The following is a 12,648-nucleotide window of genomic DNA, read 5'->3' on the forward strand; positions in this document are numbered from 1 at the left end:
CACAGGCTCTGGACGCGCAGGCTCAGCAGCCATGGCTCACGGGCCCAGCCGCTCCGCGGCATGTGGGATCTTCCCGGACCGGGTCACGAACCCATGTCCACTGCATCGGCAGGTGGACTCTCAACAACTGCGCCACCAGGGAAGCCCCATCATTTCTTAATAGACATAATATCAGAGTTATAAGGAAAAAATTTACATAAGTCTTCTGCAGATTTGTTTTTCTGTTTTGTTGCCTCCCCCTGCATCTTCTCTCCATCTTCTTCCAAATTATTGGAACAATAATTGAGCAACCTACACAGTTTCTCACACTGCTGCTTCAAATATGCTGTTTTTTTTTTTTCTTCCCACTAGTCAACACACCCCCTGCTGGCTCTAGGCTAACATTCATTCCACCTTATTAAAAATGCCAATAAGGGCTTCCCTGGTGGCACAGTGGTTGAGAATCTGCCTGCCAATGCAGACGACACAGGTTCGAGCCCTGGTCTGGGAAAATCCCACATGCCATGGAGCAACTGGGCCCGTGAGCCACAATTACTGAGCCTGCGCGTCTGGAGCCTGTGCTCCGCAACAACAGAGGCCGCGATAGTGAGAGGCCTGCGCACCGCGATGAAGAGTGACCCCCACTTGCCACAACTAGAGAAAGCCCATGCACAGAAATGAAGACCCAACACAGCCATAAATAAATAAATAAATAAATACATTGTGTATTATTTAAAAAAAAAATGCCAATAAAAAGCAAATTATGGATGTTTTACATGCTGTTTTTTATGCTGATTTAAATGCAAAAGGGATAAAAGGACATAAGTGCTATGGATTAGGTTACATAATGAAATAATCCTTTGAAATTAACTCTTTCTTCTTGCAAATAATTTATTTCCTGAAAAATACACCTTTCGTAATGTTAAACTTTTGTTAGAAGAGTTTCCATAGTAGTAGTTACCACAGATCTTTTGTTCAGATGTGTGATGGGAAAAAACACTTTGTTTTTATGAGTTGCTACCTAGGCATTTCACAGTAGGATAACCCTACTCACACCCAGAGTCTGGACATTTAGATAAAGACTTGACTTTAAATTCACACTTTGCTTTCCTGAGACACCTTTTAAAATAACTACTTAGAGGGACTTCCTTGGTGGTCCAGTGGGTAAGACTCTGTGCTCCCAGTGCAGGGGGCCTGGGTTCAATACCTGGTCTGGGGACTAGATCCCACACGCATGCCGCAACTAAGAGTGTGCATGCCACTACTAAGAAGTTTGCATGCCACAACGAAGACCCGGTACAGCCTAAATAAATAAATAATAAATAAAATAAAATATTATTAAAAAAAAAACAACTACTTTGAGTTAAGCCCTGGAAAAGTTAATTACCTCTGCCTCACCACATTATAAGTACTAGTAGATATATTACTACACTGCTGTCTATCTCCTGCTTACTTCTGACCTGGGCCTGAGGACCGCCTTTCCCCAAGCTCATGGTGGGCGGTGGGGGTTGGGGGTGTACCATATATATTAAATTTTGTGACTCTACCTCCTTTGTGTGAGTGTATTGAAGTTGCACCTTCAATCACTTATAGGTTTCACTTATCCAGAGTAGGTGCTTGGATGCTGAGGGAGCTACAGCAAACCTCGTGTGGGTGGCTTGTGCCATCTCATTAAGCAGGTCATAATTTGCATACTCTTAATTCATATATCAGCTCTAGATTCTCAATACAATATGCCAGCCTGACTTACTTAAACACCAGGTGTGCTCCTGGAATTGAACAGATCTCTGCCCCTCTTCATTAATTCTCTTTAACAAACTTGGTAATATCAGGTTGGTTTTAGAGACAGTTATTCCCTGAGAGACAGAAGAGAGACAACAGTAACCCTAAAGAGAATTTTGTCTAGTTGAAACGTGATTGTTAATCATAGTTGAGCTCAAATGAGCGGATTTAACACACACACACACACACACACACACACACTCACAAGATTTAGTAGCTTTATTTCATTTTTGAGCATTTGTGGCACTGAGAAAGGGCACGATAAGCCAAGATTCTGGAATCAGAACCTCTGTGCTTCTAATTAATAGCTTTGTGCTTTGGGCAATGTTACTTAAATTTCATGAGTCTCAGTATCCTTATCTGTCAAATGTAGCTACTAATATCTCCCTTAGAATTTTGCCGTGAATTTTAAAAAGAAAAAAAGTCAAGATGTGTACTGCATGTTGATATTTAATAAATGTTCTCATTTCTTCTAGAGAACTTAATTAGCTGTGGCTTAAACAATATAGACATTTATTATTCTAGAGGAAGTAACTCAATATTGTAATGAAGACCTATGAATTGCTTCTCTGCTTTTTGCCATTCAGTGTCCTGGCCATCTCCTCATGTTTCCAAGTTGGCTGCTGTAGTTACAAAACTCATGCCTTCATGTATATTGATGAGGCTGTGGGGGAAACTGCAGGAAAATAGGATTTTTATTCACATGTCTCTGTTTTCCTAGAGGACAAAATCTCTCCTGCCTCTTGAATCTTGTGGGTCAGAACTGGACCACAAAACAAAATCCAGATAACCACTCTCGAAAGGGAATGTAGTTGCTGTGGTAGGCTTAGTTGAAATCATGATTTCTTCAATAGCCTGTTTTGCAATCAAGGAAGAAGTTGAAATGGCTGGTGGTCAAGAAACCCATAATGCCTGCTACTTTGATGGATTTGAAAAAGACAGATTTAGTTGTTTCTCTCCTATAAGCATTCATTACTTATGTTTATATATGTTATCTCCCCATCTAGAAATTGTAGGGAGTGTAAGAATCTTGAAGATAGCAACATATAACATATAAATACATCTCATATATTTAACCAGAAGTAAATGATACAAACCTAGGCACATTAGTGTTGCTCAATAAATTAATGTTGGTTGATTGGATGATTATGATGGCTTTGAATAATGATTATGCATATTTCCCACAGAATGGGTAATCTTTTTAGATATTTGCATGTATTTTTACCCCAGGGATGAATTGGCAGAAGAATGGATGACAAATCTACTGGTTAGGGGCTGGATAAGTCATTTTCTTTGGAGTAGGACATAATAGTTATAACTTGTGTCTGTACAAAAAAAATATTTTCACTGTATAATTATATGCACTATGTAAAACTACCTAACCTAGAAGTTATCACAATTCACAATTTACACGTATGGAAATTGAATCTCAAAGAGACCAAATTATATATTCAAGGTCTCATACCTAGTAAGCTGCAAAATCAAGGCTAATACTAAGAGTTTCTGATTCTAAGCCCAGAACTCTTCATTAAACCACTCCAAACAGGTTTCTCCTGAAACATGATATATATCATAAGTGAATTCTCAATAATTGTAGGCAGGACTTCCTTCAGAAAGAGTCAGAAGTAAGTGGAGAAGAAATCATTTTTTGACATATATTTCTGGTTGTGGCATGGTTGGATTTGTGTAAATATAATTATATAAATACTATAGAGAATGAGCTCCTTCCCCCCCCAAAAAAATAAATCCAATCATTTGAGAAATATATAGTTTAGGAGAATGAACTATCAAGATATTATTCTAAACTGCATTCCCATTGATTTTCCATATAATTGACATCTTGATTTCCAAGTTAAATAAGAATAAATTCTCTCAAAAGAGCCTCTGAATTCTGGTGCAATGGGTAGATGGAGGTGAGGGTGAGGGGGTGGGTGTAACCTCTAAAAAAGTAGACAAGCCTTTTCATATCTAATATTATTCATTCATCAAACATTTCTTGAAAGCCTGTATATATGCTGAAGACTCAAAGTTGAATACTGATTGATAAATTATTCTTGAGAAATTACTCAGAATTAGGAAAACATATGTGAACAGAAATATTACACAGTAATTAATAAAGACCTCAAGAGAGGTATTAGTTGAATTTGGACTTGAATGACAAGTGTAAATTAGCCAATTGGGAACAAGTCCACAGAAGGAAGAAAGAGGAGTGTGTGTAAACAGCATGGCATATTACCAGCTGAGAAACTTGCATCTCAGGTAAAGGTATTTAAAGGGTTGCTCTATTTGCAGGAGATACATGATAGAAGATGACTCATTTTGATGTCAAGGATGAGCTCGTGGTGACAAGACTGAGTCTGAGGTAGAATTAGGAGAGAGAAGGAGTGGGGGAGAGGCTCAGGTGAATTATTCTCAACATCTGGCTGAAGTCCATTTGCTCTAATAGAACAGTCCGCTCTTCTGCAAAAGTTCAATTCTGCGTTCATTATTCTAAGATTCAACTTTCTTATTAAGGCAAATACACCTGACCTAATCTGACTTGAATAACAAATCTTCATGGCCCAGGGTGACTCAAATTCCTTTAACCCCAAAGAGACAAAGAACCACTTCATTATGCCAACTGTTAAGTTTTCCTTCCAAGAGGAAGAAATCTTTGTCAAGTTAGAAACTCCTATAGCATTTATTATGTGACACTTAATCACATGCTAATTTGTATTGTTATCTCAATTTTTAATGTGTTAACATCATATTTTCTCCAATCATTTTTTAGCTCCATGAGAACAGGCATTTTTTTCTCATTCCCTCCACCCCACAGGTATAGTGTAGTACTGGATACAAACTATAAAAAGGGAAAACAAAACAAATCAAAAAAAAAAAAAAGAGAGAGAGAAATATTAAAACATTTAAAAGAAGAAGAAAGCATGAAAAGAAAAATAATTTAACTTTCTGCCTCATCAATACTTTTTAAAAGTCTATTTTGAAGACATGGGTGGCAACAGAAGCCACCCTTCAACATTTGCAACAAACCATGATATGTGAAGTTGAAATAATCCCACAGTAGTGATATGCAGAATTGTCTATAGTGACCGATGCAGACTCTTCTCCCATCCATACCAGGTATCCATATATCACAGTGATTTTTACCTATTAGTTTTGTAAAGATAAAGGAAATAGAATGGGAGGTTTTAATTTTCAAGTGTCATATGCGTTGAGGCCATTAAGTCTGTATGATACTTAATATATCAATATCTGTCTCCTCTTAGGATCACATCTATAAAATAGAGATTACAAAACATAACTTCCATATGTCTCACAGGAGGATTCCAAAATCAATGATTTAAACAACTTGTTGAATATTCAAAAGCTAAGATTCCAGTTGACAAATGACAACCTTCTGCTCTCTTAAGGGGAAAGAAGTGGGAACACTCAAGGGAAAATTTATCATTTTTAAATGTAGACATTTGAGGATTTCAATTATTCGTTTGTCCCAATTCCCCATTAGCAACCATTCTGCTCTATCTATACAGAATTTTTAACCCTCTTCAAAACAAAGTGCTCTGAAAGTATGACTTATTCTTCTGTATCAAGCAACATGGAGGGAAAGGGAGATTATTTAGATTCTATTCCACCACTCAAAACGTGGATTTATCAGACTAAAAGGTTTACAAAAGAATTTCAATAGGTAAATATCAATCTGGCTGTAAACAGTTTTAATAGTGATTAATATTCTACAGCTAATAAAAACTTGCTGGCAAAATGCCCCCAGAAGATGGCATTGTTTACACTATTGTCAAAAAGGAACAGCTGTTTATCCCTGCTACATTCAGAGCTGCAGTATTCATATTGAAATGTTAACAAATCTTAGACAAATGTCTGCTCTTGAAGGCTTAAATTTGCTCTGAGAACAGGTGTGTTTGAGAGAGAGAAAAAAAGCTACAACTGTAAACAGGATTTTAAATGAGGTGCAATTTATATACTATACACTAAGTCTGTATATGGACAACTAAATGCAGAGTTCCAATATTTACTAATAACGTGAAGATCATTCACAGTTTTGGGGCTTCGTGTAAAAAAATTTCCCTGATTGTCTTTTAATGTATATTCCAAGCACCTTTTACTGACACACATGGATTCAAGGCATCCTGTCAGAAAATGAAACCAACATCTTCCATAACTTTTGAAATATTTAACTAAACATTTTTTGGAAAAGTATAGTAAGTAGGATGATGTAGTGGAGCATTAAGCTCAGTGAACAAAGACCTGTGTTCTTTTTTTTTTTTCTGCGGTACGCGGGCCTCTCACTGTTGTGGCCTCTCCCGTTGCGGAGCACAGGCTCCGGACGCGCAGGCTCAGTGGCCATGGCTCACGGGCCCAGTCGCTCTGCGGCATGTGGGATCTTCCCGGACCGGGTCACGAACCCGTGTCCACTGCATCGGCAGGCGGACTCTCAACCACTGCGCCACCAAGGAAGCCCGACCTGTGTTCTTTGAAAGCATTTTCCCATTTATAAAAAGAGAGGTCTTGAAATGCTGGTAAGTATGTGGAGCTGAGGGAAATCTCACACACTACTGGAGGGGGGTATGAATTGGTAACATCTGTTTATAAAGCAACTGGCAATACCTATTAAAGCTGAAGAAAAGCCTTTCCTACAATCCAGAAACTCTAGTCCTAAGTACATGGTTGAGAAAGACTAAGATACTGGTACAAGATTTTATAGTTTATATTGAGGAAAAAAACCTGGAAATAATCTATAGATTCATAAACAGATGAATTAATGAATCGATTGTGGCATATTCATAAAATAAAATATAATACAGTAGTTAAAATGAAATAATTATGACTACCTGTATCCAAGTCATAAATTAAATACATACGTGTGTGTGTGTGTATATATATATATACACATATATATATACATACATATACGTATGTATATATATAAAATGTTGAGTTGAGTAAATTGCAAGGTGCAAAATGAAAAAGTATTGGTATGATGACATTTATATATTGGTTAAAGACAATAAAAATAATACTATAAATTGTTTAGGGATGCATATATTTTTGGTAAAAGTATAAAAACATAATGAACAGGAATGGAAAAGAAATGTTTACTTCTAGGTATGGTGGGACACCAATGGGATCAGGCAAGAATGCAAAAGGGACTTAAATTATATTTTTAATATTTTATTTATTTTAAAGCCGTTTAAATGTTAAAGAACATACAAATCTGGATAATGGTTCCTAGCTTTTCTAGACTCTCAAGTATGATTAAGGTAGCCACATAAGTGTCTTTAAACCTGAGATCCTCAAAAGCCAGGGGTGGGGAGGCAGCCCCTCAGGGCCCTCAGTAGGAGAAGGCAAGCCCAAGCCACTAGACTTGGGACTTCAGCCCCCTCCTCACTCTGGTCCCTGCCAACAGGGCAGTTTCTTGGCTCACCTCCGCTTTGATATTTTGTGATTCACCATCTTTTCTCCCACAGCTACAGCCTGTGCTGGAGAATTATTCTGGTTGTCCAAGAATCTAGTAACTAACACGATTATTTTCAGTTAGAAGCTTAGAGACAAGAGGATATTTTACTTACAAGTGAGATGACCTCAGAATTCTATTCCCTTCTCATTCAACTATCGATTAATATTCCAATGATATGAGTCCAGCTCTAACCAAAACCACAAGGTTAACTTCAGGATTCACGCAGAAGCTGCTTGAATCCCAGCTCAACCTGCTGTAGCTGTGCAGCTGGCAGCTGAGGACCAAGAGTTGTCAGGAATCTACAGTGTAAAATAAGTCTGCATATTTGTTGCTGCTGAGGGAAATGGGGCGGGAGACATCAGCTTCCTCTGAAGTGACTCCATCCCTAACTTGATTGTAAGCTTCACATAGAAATCATTATGGCCCCTCATTTTGTTAAGGTTTGACAACTTTCTGACACCTTCAATAAAAACAAAATAAGTTGATTTATGGTCAAGCAGGAGAGTCCCCAGATGCAAACTAGAAGCTAAAGACAAAACCAGGGTTTCTAACAGGGAGCTTCTAGGAAGAAACCAAAACTACTCCTTTCCCGCATTTTAATTTAGACCGCTCCAGAGGAGCTTTCAGATCTCTAATGCTATGAGCCAGCCAGGACCACCCTGACTCTCATCATAACCATACCCAATTTGTCTCCCCGTCTCTCTCAGACGCCAGGAACCTCCTGGGCTCCGGAACCGAAAGCACCAAACACCTTGCAGTACTTGCCCAAAGCTACAGGCCAGAAGCTGGGAGGGAGACGCAGACGTGGTCCGCCGTGAAAGGTTGAGCCACCGGAGGTGGGAGCTGGGGGCGGGGTCGGGACCACGTTAAACCGCTAGATCAGAAATCCCAATATTACCAATACCCGCTAGCCTTCCAACCTAGAGAACAAACACGGGGGAAGTTCAATCGCGTAATTCAATAGTTAAGTCTTCCCTCTCCTCTCAAAAAAAGAAAAAAGCATCTCCTATGCTAAGCTTTCCATGGGAAATTCCCTCTTGCTAATGCGTTCTGTGTTCCAACTCCTTTTAGTAACCCTTTAGCCTCGTTCTTCGAAAACCTGGTTTAAATTTCGATGCCTTTATGCACTCCCCCCACACACACATTGCGGGGCGGAGAGGGAGGGGAAGCCAAAGAGACGGAGGCAGAGATGGAAATGTGCGCTCCCTCCCCGGTCCCCTCCAACTGGCCGGCGCGCACCGCAGCGCCGGCCGGCCAGGTTGGAAGGCGCCGGAGCCGGGTGAAGACCCGCCCAGGCCGCTCCTACCCGAGAGCGAGGGGCGGGCCTGGCCGGGGGCGGCGCCGCGCGCCACGCTCGCCTATAAGGAGCTGTCCGCCGCCCGGGTGCTGATTCCAGTTCTAGCTGCCGACGAGGTGCAGTCGGCGGTTGAGCGAGCTCGGCGCCTGCCTTTGCGTCGGGCCGGGATTTGGACCTTTAAGGAGGGGGCCGAGGAGGAAGAGGCGAGCGAGGAAGGCGAGTGCTGCCGGCGGCCGTTGCGGGGACAGTACCTCCTTCCGCAGCTCCGGAGAAGCCCCCGCCACGGTTTCCGTAGAGCGTTTGGGCACGGGATGGAGTGAAGCCGCGAGTGCCTCTCCAAGGGGGGTGGGAAGGGGTCAGGCGGTGCAGAGAAGAAAGAGAGAGACAGAGAAAGAAAGAAGAAGCCGCGGCTGGCGCCTGCGAATTTGAGATTCGATTGGGAGGGACCTCTTACTCGGGGGAAATGGATTCTGGACTACGGCTGACCAGCGTTTTCACTTTGTTCTTCTCCGGCTTGTGGCATTTAGGATTAACAGCGGCAAATTGTGAGTTCCAGGAGCTGGGGGCGGGTAGGTGAGGTGGGAAACGCTGGCGTTTGGAAAGACACTCAACTATCCAAGCGTGTTCAATTGTGTCTGCTCTGAGCAGAAGGGAAGGGGGGAAAAATGCTGATTGGTGTGTTTCTATCACTCTAACCATCCCAAAAGTTAGCAGAGCTCGAAGGAGCCGGCCCCGTTGGATTTCCTGCCCTTCTCCCCGAATCGCAAAGTTCGGGGGAGAAGGGAAGGTTCTCTACCCTCCGCCTCCCGTCGGCTCCGCGTTCTCTGCCTGCCTGGTCTCAGCCGGGGCTTTTCCCGAGCAGGGCCCCCGGTTCAGACTGGATGCACTGGGGGCTGAGCTTCCAGAGTCAGAGATGCTCACAGCCACCACACTCGGTGACAGAGGCTCATTTCTGAATGCGGCTGCCTCGCTCGGATTTGTAGTATGCCCAGTGCCTCACAATCCATGGCTTTCAGCTTTCTCCTAGGCACAAGGCTCCAGTTGGGGTATCTTGCAACCAATGGTCATCGGTTTAATAGGGTTGGGAGTTTGGGCCTAAGAGTCATGGCCCGATGTAGTCAAACCACAAGATCAATGGCTGACCCTGTTATAGGAGGAAGAGCTTTGATGCGCACTCCACCCCCAAACTCTTTGTGCCAAAGAACGCATAATGAGTATGCACTAAGTGTACACTTTGTCGTCCAAGCTCTAACCTCGGCAAGTGCAGGACATTTAATTTAATAGGCAGGAAGGCTGGACACCTGGGGATGTGCCACCTGCACTGTGTATTTAAAGAACCTAGTTTGTCAAACTCGAATAAATCTCTGGAGCCATCAGAGGTTCAAGCTCAATTGCTCAGCTGCCTCTCTAGGCAGAGAAAGGGAAGTTTTTCCAGCTCTGGAAACTCTTAAATGAGAAAGAATGCAATTAAGCCGTCTGTGTTGTTTCCAAAGATGGTTTATCAAGGTTCCTCAAGCTTCTGGGCGTGCTCCCTTATCTGCTAACCCCCACCATGACTCTCAGAAATATCTAACCGTATTGGAACAGTTTTGATACTTTTTTTTTTTTTTTGGACTCTGAACCATCACTGTTAAAGAAGGGTAGGAAGACTACTTACAAGTTTCTCTACCTCACTTCCCACCCTCTTAGGTCCAAGAGGACCTTAAGAAAGAGATACTTAATCGAGGGTTATACCTCAAAGGAAGAAACTTAGATAAATGTTCTTTACTGAGAATGGTCCAAAGCTGAGCCAGTGTTTCTATCTGTGATTGGAAGTTTGGGGGATCCAAAATCGATAGTTAGTGGAAGTGTGTTATAAAGATTTTATTAAAGTTTGTATTCTAAGGGAGTTCTGAAGAGGTCAACCTCTTTAAAAAGGAGGAGCCAAAGGGCCTTAGTTCAGAAATTATTTCAGAGAATAGGGAGAGACAGGGAAGAATCTGCTGTTTCTCTCCTCTTCCTCCTGTCCCCACATCCTCCAGCCCCTCCTCCTCCTTTTTTTCTTTTTTTAAGTAAAATTGTTCCCATGGTGCTTTAGAAAAACAACTAAGTGGTTCAGTAAGAGGAAGTTAGGCACAGCGCTGAGTTAGTTTCTCTACTTCCTAAAACACTAGAGGTCAGTATTGTCCTAATGATGCAAAGGTGTGGCAACGAAATAGCCGTGTTTTTCCTTTAGCACATTTACCTACCTGAAAATAGTGAATATTTTGAAGATCCATGAAAGAGGAATGAGGAATAAGTGTGAAATAAATAGAACATGCTCTATAGGAATATGGTTTGGGCTTCCTTATGTAGCACCTTAAGAGCGAGGGAAAAAAATATGGAACGGCTTTTTCTGTAAACTAATTGAATTATGGTTAATGTTATAATAATGCTCATAAAACCTAAATGGTATGAGTTTAAGGCTCATGCTTATCATTACTGATGCAGCAATAAAGCTAATTCTGAACATTTAAAATAAAACTTTGTGATAATGATCTTTAGTATTTCATCAGGGGCAGTTTAATTTATCTGTTTCCAATCAGAATTTCAGTTGAATGCACGCTGCTTGCTAAATATTTTGGGGTCAATGTTCCTAAAGTATAATGTTAAATGTTTTTATTTTGCCAAACAAAACGTATTAATTCAGTGAACAATAGAATAGCAGCAGAAAATTACTTCTGAATTCAGTCCTGGTGGTCTTTGAAACCTATGATGCAGAACCTCGAAGAAAAGCAAAAAAGAACATTCTACAATTCTTCCAGACTTTTATTGTCCACTTTGACTTACTAGTTATCTACAACCCATTAACATTTAGATGCGTCTAATGAGGAAAAGAAATCTCCTTTCAAATAGTCAATTTGTGTAAGCTTATAGATAATTTGGAAGATTTTTTCCCAAGATTATTATTTCTATATTTTGAAATAATACTTCAAGTCATTCATGACAGTTGTCTTGGAAATGGATTATTTACCCAAGATGCTCCATGGTATACTTGTGAACTTTGTTTAAGTAAAAACAACTTTTAATTGCTTCCATTCTTCTAATAATAATTTTTGCTGTATGTAGGATGTGTGTGTTTATGTGTGTGTATGTGTGTGTGTGTGTGTGTGTGTATGTGTGTTTAATTTTCTCATAATCTGAGCAAAACTTGGGAATTTAGCTGTAAGGAAAAATAGAATGCGTACCCAATTATAGATTTTATAAGTTTCTAATTAAACAAGATTAAATAAAGTTAGGTTAGAAGGCCAGCTAAGTATAGATAATATGAATCTGTGCAGAGAACATAATTACCCACCAGTAATAAAAACTCTGGAAATTCCCCAATTTCGGATTTTCAGCATATTAAATAGCTATAACACTTCCTTTGAGTTTACCCTGAGGGAATTAGTTAATTTCAAATGTAGATATGATAGGACAATGTTAAATGAAAAACCATTTTACATATAATATCAGCTCCTTTGACACAAGAAGAAACGATGTGACTTGATAGTTGGTTAAAGTGAAACCAGGAGTTTGAAATGCTAGGATTTCTAGCCCTAGTTATGCCACAGCTAAGATGCCAAATGCCCATCAGGTGATGCATCGTTTCTGTGCTCACAGCTCAGGTATAAAATAGCAATTGAGATATGTATCTACTTCCAAATAGAACAGCAGCTCAAATTTTACAGAGGAGATTCTTTGAATAGTAGGTACATTGAAAGACTATTATAGTGGGAGAACTTGCATTCAAAAGATAAGAGGAATGCAGGAGACACTTATAGGGTCGCTGTTCACTTTATTTTACAATAATTGGATGTTACATGGTTATAAAGAGCCTTCATTCTGACCAATCAGTAACTTTGGATGATCTCTAAACATCTTATCTCTTTGTTGCTACATATTAGGTTCACACAGATAACAGTCTTGAGAGAGAAATAAAAAACTCTTTACCCCTTTCATCACAGGCAGAACTTTATTGAAAATATAGAAAAATGTCAATCATATTCCTAAAGCTCTTCAAATAAAGAGATGCACTGTACCTTGAGTTATCTGAAGCTTACACACAAACAATCAATACGTAATATTATAAATAAACAAACATCAGATTATCTTCAGCAGG

The 12,648-nt window shown here is 40.2% G+C and overlaps 1 protein-coding gene across 1 annotated transcript in view; it reads left to right on the top strand.

Moving 5' to 3' along the window:
- The first annotated feature begins 8,991 nt into the window (after window positions 1-8,991).
- The window catches only part of CNTNAP5 (contactin associated protein family member 5), an 884,418-nt gene continuing 880,761 nt past the window's right edge, over window positions 8,992-12,648 (top strand). The window contains exon 1 of the mRNA XM_007456361.1: window positions 8,992-9,073. Coding sequence (XP_007456423.1) covers window positions 8,992-9,073 — 82 coding nt within the window. The remainder of the gene's footprint in view (window positions 9,074-12,648) is intronic.

The sequence above is a fragment of the Lipotes vexillifer genome, unplaced genomic scaffold (genome assembly GCF_000442215.2).
Source record: "Lipotes vexillifer unplaced genomic scaffold, Lipotes_vexillifer_v1.1 scaffold3, whole genome shotgun sequence".
Taxonomy (NCBI): domain Eukaryota; kingdom Metazoa; phylum Chordata; class Mammalia; order Artiodactyla; family Lipotidae; genus Lipotes; species Lipotes vexillifer.